The 9180-nt window shown below is 47.1% G+C and overlaps 1 protein-coding gene across 1 annotated transcript; it reads left to right on the top strand.

Annotated features, from left to right (window-relative positions):
- The first annotated feature begins 5226 nt into the window (after positions 1-5226).
- LOC129019393 (PRAME family member 22-like) lies at positions 5227-8004 on the top strand. The gene is made up of 3 exons (XM_054461841.1): positions 5227-5513; positions 5903-6481; positions 7431-8004. Exons 1-3 carry the CDS (start codon positions 5227-5229, stop codon positions 8002-8004), a joined length of 1440 nt encoding a protein of 479 aa, XP_054317816.1.
- The last annotated feature ends 1176 nt before the right edge of the window (positions 8005-9180 follow it).

Genomic DNA, 9180 nt, shown 5'->3' with positions numbered 1-9180 from the left:
CCTCGGCCTCCTAAAGTTGGATTACAATCCCTAAAGTTGGGATTACAAGTGTGAGCCACCAAGCCTGGCCAATCTGCAGGTTTTCACTGGCAATGTACAGATGCAGCTATGATGAAGAATAACCATGACCGTCACATAACCCCCAACTGGTGGGGAATGGGATCCTTTGACCCTTTCTCACCCTAAAACTGGGTTACTCATCTGTGTGTCAACAAAAATATGGTGTACTTAACAGACAGAGAAAGAGACTCTGTAAAAAAGGATTTTTTTCTTATGAAATGAGCAAAGCAATGGGAATTGGTGTGAGACTATTCAGGGAGGTCAAGGAAGACAAGGGTTTTGAAAGGGAAAATAAGGAGGATTACATAAGTGGTTTTGAAAGCATCCTCCTTGGCCATAAGGATCACAATTAAGGTGGCATTGGCCAATGTTGAAAAGATTCTCCCTCCATCCCCACAACACATTGACCATGCCTTGGTTCAATCTCAAGGTCCCATTGGAACACTAAGGCCAACCCAGCCCAACCCAGCCACCACCCTTACTTCTCTGTAATTTTTACCTGATTTCCCCCAGAGAAACCTGGAGCAAAGTCTTGAGACCAATCACACCCTTAGTGGTAGCTCTCTTCCACACAAATGAGCATACGATTTGCTCATATGGGTAACTTAAATCCCAAATGACCAATATATACACGAACATTTAAATTCGATTTTGTAGGGATAAAACCACTGCCTTCATGAAGTTGTTTTTTGTTTTGTTTGTTTTTGTTTTTGATACAGGCTCTGTTGCCCAGCCCAGAGGGCAGTGGATTGATCTCAGCTCACTGCAACCTCTGCATCGTGGGGATCAAAAAATGGATCTTCCCATTTCAGCCTCCAGGGTAGCTAGGACCACAGGTGTGCACCACCATGCTTCACTGATATATATTTTTTTTTTTTTGAGATGGCGTCTCCCTCTGTTGCCCAGGCTATAGTGCAGTGGCATGATCTTGGCTCACTGCAACCTCCACCTCCGGGGTTCAAGTGCTTCTTCTGCCTCAGACTCCTGAGTAGCTGGGACTAGAGGTGCATGCCACCATGCCCAGCTAATTATTGTATTTTTATTAGAGACGGGGTTTCACCATGTTGGCCAGGCTGGTCTGGAACTGCTGACCTCGTGATTTGCCCACCTTGTCCTCTCAAAGTGCTAGGATTACAGGCTTGAGCCACCGCGCCTGGCTTATAAAGTTTAAACTCTGAAGCATTTTATTTTTTATATTTATTTATTTATCTTGAGACTGAGTCTTGCTCTGTCACCCAGGCTGGAGTGCAGTGGTGCGATCTTGGCTCACTGCAAGCTCTGCCTCCCAGGTTGATGCCATTCTCCTGCCTCAGCCTCTGGAGTAGCTGGGACTAGAGGCGCCCGCCACCATGCCTGGCTAATTTTTTGTATTTTTAGTGGAGAGAGGGTTTCACTGTTAGCCAGGATGATCTCGATCTCCTGACACTCGTGATCCACCCTCCTCGGTCTGCCAAAGTGCTGGGATTATAGGCATGAGCCACTGTGCCTGGCTGAAACCTTTCATAATTTTGTTTTGTTTTGCTTTTTGAGGCAGAGTCTCTCTCTGTCACCTAGGCTGCAGTGCAGTGGCACGATCTTGGCTCAGTGCAACCTCTGCCTCCTGGGTTCAAGTGATTCTCCTGCCTCAGCCTCCTGAGTAGCTGAGACTACAGGCGCCCGCCACCACACCCAGCTACTTTTTGTATTTTTAGTAGAGACAGGGTTTCACCATGTTGGCCAGGATTATCTTGATCTCCTGACTTCGTGATCACCCACCTGGGCCTCCCAAAGTGCTGGGATTACAGGCATGAGCTAACGCGCCTGGCCCATTTTGATAATTTTGATGGGGCCAAAGATTTCCCCAATATTAATCTTTTTAGGTTTTGTTCTTCTGTCTAATGTCAGGAACAGAGTGAGAGTTTCCTGTCTCACACTCAGGACAAAGAAGGTCACATACTGGTAAATTCTATCAATGTTTGTTAGGGTTAGGTTGGAAGTCAAGAATTCACTCATTAATGCCCTCCACAAACAGAGATGGAGAGCTAGTAATATGTTACCTTTCTAGTCCTGAGTGGAAGACAGGGAAGGGTTCAACCTATCCCTGAGATTAGACAGAAAAGCAAAACCTGAAGATATTATGGTTGGGAGTTCTTTGGTCACATCAAAATCATCAAAATGAGGTCTTGACTTCCACCCTAATTACAGTGCTTTCAGTTTCATGATTGGATATCTGATTCAATCCATTATTCTGCAGAAAGCCAAAACTTCAATCAGGCTTAACTGGGTGGAGTTCAGAAATCCAATCAGGCATCACTTTCTAATAGGAATCTGGAAGTTGATAAGGGAGGTGGGATTAGGAAGGTCCAAGCAAGTTGCTGGGTGCCGTGGCTCATGCCTGTAATCCCAGCACTTTGGGAGGCTGAGGAGGAGGGCGGATCATGAGGTCAGAAGTTCCCAAGACCAGCCTGGCCAATATGGTGAAACACCATCTCTACTAAAAATGCAAAATTAGCCAGGTGTGGTGGCGCATGCCTGTAATTCCGGCTACTTTGGAGGCTGAGACAGGAGAATCGCTTGAACCCAGGAGGTGGAGGTTGTGGTGAGCCAAGATCACGCCATTTTACTCTGAACTGGGCAAGAAGAGCGAAACTCCATCTCAAAAAAAAAAAAAAAAAAAAAAGAAGAAAGATCCAAGAAAGCTTGTGAACATCCACAGAAGAGACCCCAAGCTGTGGTACCTGACGTTATTGCTTGGTTCTCCAAGAGGTCCGAGCAGACTGCAAAGTGAGTCCAGACCTGGTAAGTCAGGGACCTTCACAAGGGCACCCCTATGACCCACAGTCAGCCAGTAGAGATGGCGACATGAAGGCCAAGGTGGCACAGAGAATTTTCCCGCCTGTTTTTCAGATGAACAGATGTAGGCTTTAATTTTTTCTCTAATGCAGTTTTATCTCTTCACTCCAAATATTTTGTGTTTTAGTTTATGTCATTTCAAAGGTTTTTTGGTTTGTTTGTTTGTTTGTTTTCTGAGATGGAGTCTTGCTCTGTCACACAGGCTGGAGTGCAATGATGTGGTCTCGGCTCACTGCAACCTCCGCCTCCTGGGTTCAAGCGATTCTCCTGACTCAGCCTCCTGAGTAGCTGGGATTACAGGTGCCCGCCACCATGCCCGGCTAATTTTTGTATTTTTAGTAGAGACAGGGTTTCACCATGTTGGCCAGGCTGGTCTCAAACACCTGACCTCATGATCTGCCCACCTAGGCCTCTCAAAGTGCTGGGATTATAGGCATGAGCCACCATGCCCAGCTTCAAAGTTCTCAATCAGGCAGTTAAAAAATAATGCAATTGACTGAAGTCTTTTTTTTTTTTTTCTTTGAGACAGTGTCTTGCTGGGTCATTCATGGTGGAATGCAGTGTTGTGATCTCGACTCACTGCAACCTCTGCTTTCTGGGCTCAAGCAATCCTCCCTACTCAGAAGTTCTAGCCTTCTGAATAGCTGGAATTCAGGGATGCACCAGTATAAATGGCTAATTTTTTTGTTTTTGTTTTTTTCTTTTTTTTTTTTTTCTGAGACGGAGTCTCACTCTGTTGCCCAGGTTCAAGTGCAGAGGCGTGATCTTGGCTCACTGCAACTTCTGCTTCCAGGGTTCAAGTGATTCTCCTGCTTCAGCCTCCCAAGTAGCTGGGACTACGGGTGTGTGCCACCATGCCTGGCTAATTTTTGTATTTTTAATAGAGATGGGGTTTCACTATGTTGGCCAGGCTGGTCTTAAACTCCCAATCTCAGGTGATCTGCCTGCCTCAGTCTCGCAAAGTGCTGAGATTACAGGTGTGAGCCACCATGCTGGGCCTATTACTATGTTTTTTTTATAGTGATGGGGTCTTGGTTTGTTACCTAGGCTGGTCGGGGACACCTAGATTCAAGCAATCCTCCCACTTTGCCTTCTAAAGTCTTGGGATTACAGGCATGAGCCAACATGACTGGTATCATATTCCATTTTCAAGAATGGAGTCTTTGTTCTGAATGTGGGATCCATTTGTTTCTCTAGACTCCATTCCAAAGTGGGTAATATTTTATTTATTTATTTATTTTATTAAGACAGAGTCTTGCTCTTCTGCCCAGGCTGGTGGTACAGTGACACAGTCTCAGATCACTGTAACTTCTCCTTCCCAGACACATGCCATCCTTCCACCTCAGCCTGCAGAGTAGCTGGGACTACAGGTGTGCACCATCACATCCGTCTATTTTTTGTATTTTTTTGGAGAGACAGGGTCTCACTATGTAGCCCAGGCTGGTCAGCAACTCCTGGGCTTAAGTGATTGTTCTGCCTTGGCTTGCCAAAGTGTTGGAATTACAGCTGTGAGCCTCCATGTGTGGCCCCTCATTACTCTTTTGAAAGTGAACATAATGGTATCTAATTAAAAATATCCCTTTAGTCTCTCCCAGCCAAGTTCATTGTGGGAACTGAGATTGTAGGCTTTTTGGGGCCACAGGAGACTCCCATTACCATTGTTTTATTGTTTTGTTTTGTTTTTCTTTTTGAGACTGAGTCTTGCCCTGTTGCCCAGGCTGGAGTGCAGTGGCACTATCTCAGCTCACTGCAACCTCCGCCTTCTGGGTTCAAGTGATTCTTGTGCCTCAGCCTCCCGAGTAGCTGGAGTTACAGGCACCCACCACCATGCCTGGCTACTTTTTGTATTTTTAGTAAAGACTGGTTTTCACCTTGTTGGCCAGGCTGGTCTCTAACTCCTGACCTTAAGTGAGCCACCCGCCTTGGCCTCCAAAGTTCTGAGACTGCAGTTGTGAGCCACCAAGCCCAGCCACATGACCATTGTTTTAGATCCTTAAATTGAGAAGACATTTTTTCTCAAAAAAGGAGCTGAGCTTTGAAGATTCTTGGTAAGACTTCCCAGATCTAATAGAGTTGGGTGGAGCAATGGATGAAAATTCATGGAGTAGGAGTGATCTTGCCTGCTCCTTAGAAGTTGGGAGACTCTTCTTGGTACCAGAAGGGCAGAACTATGTCTCTGTGGCCAATTATTGCAGAGTGGAATTGGGGTAAACTAAGGACTCTTTCACACCGGCCAGAGTAGTGACTTTTGAACCAGGAGAAGTCAAGGTGTGAGAGGACTGGCCTGATAAGTTTGTCTTTTCTCTGGATTTGTTTTCTTGCAGATTTATCAGGATGAGCCTCCAGTTCCCACGCAGACTCCTGGAGCTGGCAGGGCAGAGCCTGCTGAGGGACCAAGCCTTGGCCATCTCTGTCCTGGATGAGCTGCCCAGGGAGCTCTTCCCCACACTGTTCATGGAGGCCTTCACTAGCAGACGCTGTGAGGTTCTGAAGGTGATGGTGCAGGCCTGGCCCTTCCCCTGCCTCCCTCTGGGGTCCCTGATGAAGACACCTGATCTGGAGATCTTACGTTATATAGTGGATGGTATTGATTGCCTGCTTGCCCAAAAGGTTCGCCCCAGGTGAGGTGACCCTGGGGGGGGGGAGGGCCCAGGTGTCCAGGGAATAAACAGCTTGGTCAGACAAATTGGGAACCTGGGGTGGCCCAGGGGCTTCTGATGGTGCCAGTGAGAAAGCTGGGAAAGTTCTTGGCCACTGCCCAGTTCCTCTGGGAAAGGACTGCTCACCATACAGGGTCCACTGAGGAAACAGGAACCCGCCTGCTCCCAGTGGAAGGTAAATGCACTAGAAGTGGGTACCAGGCAGAATCCAAGGGGGAAAGGGATGGAGAAGAGACAGAAAGAGGGGCGCTGAGGAAAAAAGCAGCTGAAGTCCTTGATGTGGAGTGAAAGCCCAGGTCAGGGGTGGGTCCTTGCCTACATTCTGAGCTTTTCCCCTATGTTACTCACAGGAGGTGGAAACTTCAAGTGCTGGAATTGCGGGATGTTGATGAGAATTTTTGGACCATATGGTCTGGAGCCAGGCCCCTGTCCTTCTCCCCAGAGGTGATGAGTAAGAGGCAGACAGTGGAGGACTGTCCAAGTACAGGAGAGAAGCAGCCCTTGAAGGTGTTCATGGATGTTTGCCTCAAGAAAAAATCCATGGATGAAGATCTGATCTTCTTCTTTGGGTGGGTCCAGCACAGAAGAGGTTCAGTACACCTGTGCTGTACTAAGGTGGTGAATTATTCAATGAGCATTCTCAATTTCAGAAACATATTGGAAACAGTATACCCAGGCAGTATCCAAGTGTTGGAAATTTGGAACATATGCTGGCCGTGTACGATAGTAGAGTTTAGCCGTTACCTGAGCCAGATGAGGAATCTTCGCAAACTCTTCATCTCCGATGGCTGTCGTTACCTGCTAAGCTCTGACAGCCAAAAACAGTTAGTTGCTGAATTCAGCTCTGTGCTCCTCAGGCTGGAGTACCTCCAGATGCTTTATATAAGAAGGTCCTGCTTCTTCAAAGGCAACCTGGACCAGCTGATGAGGTGAGGAAGGATGGTGAGCTTTCCCTGGGGGCCATAGCAGAGCCTTTTTTTGTTAGAGTAAACAATAGTCAGCATCTACTCTGTGCCAGCCACTGGAGATGTCCAGGAAAGGGGACACTAGAATGCATTGTCCTGTTTGGTCCTCTATATCCTGAAGTGGGTATCACAGGATCACTCCAGTAAGGGCAGAGGGATGACCTGGGGTAGACGCTACAGAGAGGGACATCGTGTAGGGAGCTGTTTAGTAGGGGGTTCAGCTCTAGTGAGGGTGAATTCCTTTTAGGAATTCCTTGCTAGGAAGTGTGTTTAAAGTTAATATGATAAAAAAGAGGCAACAGAGGGGAGGGTATAAAAGAAGAGAAAGTGCACTAAACCTGTGCATTTCACAGAGGAAGCTCTGTCCTCACAGCTTAGTGAGCATGAATGATCCTTTCTCTAATTCCCTGTTTGTAAAAGGTTGTTTTGAACTCCAGGAAAGGTAATTGAGATGGGAAATGTGTGCTTCTGGGATGGAGGTGAGGGTGTAGGCATGAGAGTGCTACAAAGTGATAGGTGGTTTGCAGATGTGGCCATGTCAGGGAACCTCTGCAAGCAGGTAGCCCTAGCTGATGTCCCTAGACCTTGCTCAGGTCAATTCTTTGGGCATCTCTTCCACTGGGCTCCTGTGGCCCAGAGATGAACATTTCTGCTGGAAGATGAAGAAAAGAGGCTTTAGAGATTTTTTGGCCTCGAACCAATCACACCAGTGATGGTGAAAGGACTGAGCCTAAAATGGGACTGCCTCTGAATGATCCAAGTCCTCATCAGGCAGCACCTTGCGGGAGGACCATGATTAGATGATGAGCACAAACTTGTGTTTGGGCAAAACAGGCTCTTCCCTTGAGGTTATCTTCAACCACCATCCTCTAACTGGTGCCATTGCCCAGTAGTAACTTCTTGCTCTCCCCAGGTGCCTCAAGAGCCCATTGGAGACATTGGCATTAACTTATGGCTCCTTAGAAAAAGACGACTTGAAGTGTCTGCCCCGGTCCCCAAGTCTCAGTCAACTGAAGCAGCTGAATCTGAGTCATGGTGCACTGCGCTTCATCCATCTTGAGCCCCTCCGAGCTCTGCTAGAGAAAGTTGCTGCCACTCTTCAGACCCTCTTCTTAGTGGACTGTGGGATTGGGGACTCCAAACTCAGGGTCATCCTGCCTGCCCTGAGCCGCTGCTCCAACCTCACCACTTTCTGCTTTCATGGCAATGACATCTCCATGGATGCTCTGAAGGACCTGCTGCGCCACACAGGCAGGCTGAGCAATTTGCGCCTGGAAACATATCCTGCCCCTCGGGAGAGTCTTGATGACCGGGGTCGTGTCGTTTGGGAGCTCCTCACCCCAATTCAGGCTGAACTGATGCGTATACTGAGGGAAGTAAGGCAGCCCAACAGGATCTTCTTTGGTCCCATCTCCTGTTCTTGCTGTGGCACATTGCCCAGTGAGCAACTGGAGTTCACTTGTTGCTTGTGGGGAAGGCCTGCCTAGTGGTGTGGAGGTACAAAAAGCTTTTTCTCCGGGCACTTGGACACTAAAATGTGGGACATACATGTCTTTTATTTTTCTTTTTCCTTATTTTACAATTTTACAATTTTTATTTAAAAATTTGAGACAGGGTTTCCCTATGTTGTCCAGGCTGGTCTCAAACTCTTATGCTTAAGAGAGCCCCCTGCTTGGCCTCCCAGGATTCTGGGATTACAGGCATAAGCAGCTGTGCCGGGTCTATAGGTGCATTATAAAGGGAGCAGAGAAGCCTCTGTTTCAGGCATGTGCTTTCTGTGAGTGGAAAAAAAACCCAAAAACCCAGCAGGGGGCAGCACTGAGGAAAAGGTTGAATGCAGTCAATGAGACTCAGGGATCCGTGTCCTAGACAATCAGAAATAGAACCTGAAGTTCTAGAGTGAGGGAGTTATCTCAGCAAGGATGGATACAAAGAAACGTCTGAAGTAAAGGGAACCTAAATGGAAACTCTCTGCTGTCCTTCATGATTGATTAGCCTGTTTCAGCAATTTATACATCTGAAATCTTTAGTTCCTGATGAATTAAAAAAAGAGGTACTAGTTCATCTGTGATTTAGGTTCATCTGCAGGAAATAAAGGAATCAAAATAAACTTCATTTTGTTGTTGTTTTTCTTTTTCCTTTTTTTTTGTTTTGTTTTAGATGGAGATTCGCTCTTGTTGCCCATGCTGGAGTGAAATGGTGCGATCTTGGCTCACCACACCGTCCGCCTCCTGAGTTCAAGTGATTTTCCTGCCTCAGCCTCCCGAGTAGCTGGGATCACAGGCATGCACCACCATGCCTGGCTAATTTTGTATTTTTATTAGAAACGGCGTTTCTCCATGTTGATCAGGCTGTTCTCAAATCCCTGACCTCAGGTAATCTGCCCACCTTGGCCTCCCAAAGTGTTAGGATTACAGGCATGAGCCACTGAGCCTGACCTGTTTTTGTTTGTTTGTTTTGTTTTTTTGACGGAGTCTCGCTTGGTCACCTAGGCTGGAGTACAGTGGTGTGATCTTGGCTCACTGCAACCTCCAACTCCCAGCTTCAAGGGAATTTGTGTTTTTAGTAGAGATGGGGTTTCACCATGTTGGCCTGACTGGTCTCAAACTCCTAACCTCAAGTGACCTCAAGGAAGCCTCCCAAAGTACTAGGATTACAGGCGT

This window comes from Pongo pygmaeus, chromosome 1 (assembly GCF_028885625.2).
Source record: "Pongo pygmaeus isolate AG05252 chromosome 1, NHGRI_mPonPyg2-v2.0_pri, whole genome shotgun sequence".
Taxonomy (NCBI): Eukaryota; Metazoa; Chordata; class Mammalia; order Primates; family Hominidae; genus Pongo; species Pongo pygmaeus.
The sequence above is the reverse complement of the archived record's forward strand: the minus strand, read 5'-3'. Positions and strand labels throughout refer to the sequence as shown.

What these genes read in the sequence shown, in the direction of transcription:
- LOC129019393 (XM_054461841.1), top strand. Translation starts at nt 5,227, where the DNA reads ATGAGCCTCCAGTTCCCACGCAGACTCCTGGAGCTGGCAGGGCAGAGC. An exon ending in GCCCAAAAGGTTCGCCCCAG is followed by an intron (nt 5,514 to 5,902) that starts GTGAGGTGACCC and finishes TGTTACTCACAG; the next exon opens with GAGGTGGAAACTTCAAGTGC. An exon ending in AACCTGGACCAGCTGATGAG is followed by an intron (nt 6,482 to 7,430) that starts GTGAGGAAGGAT and finishes TGCTCTCCCCAG; the next exon opens with GTGCCTCAAGAGCCCATTGG.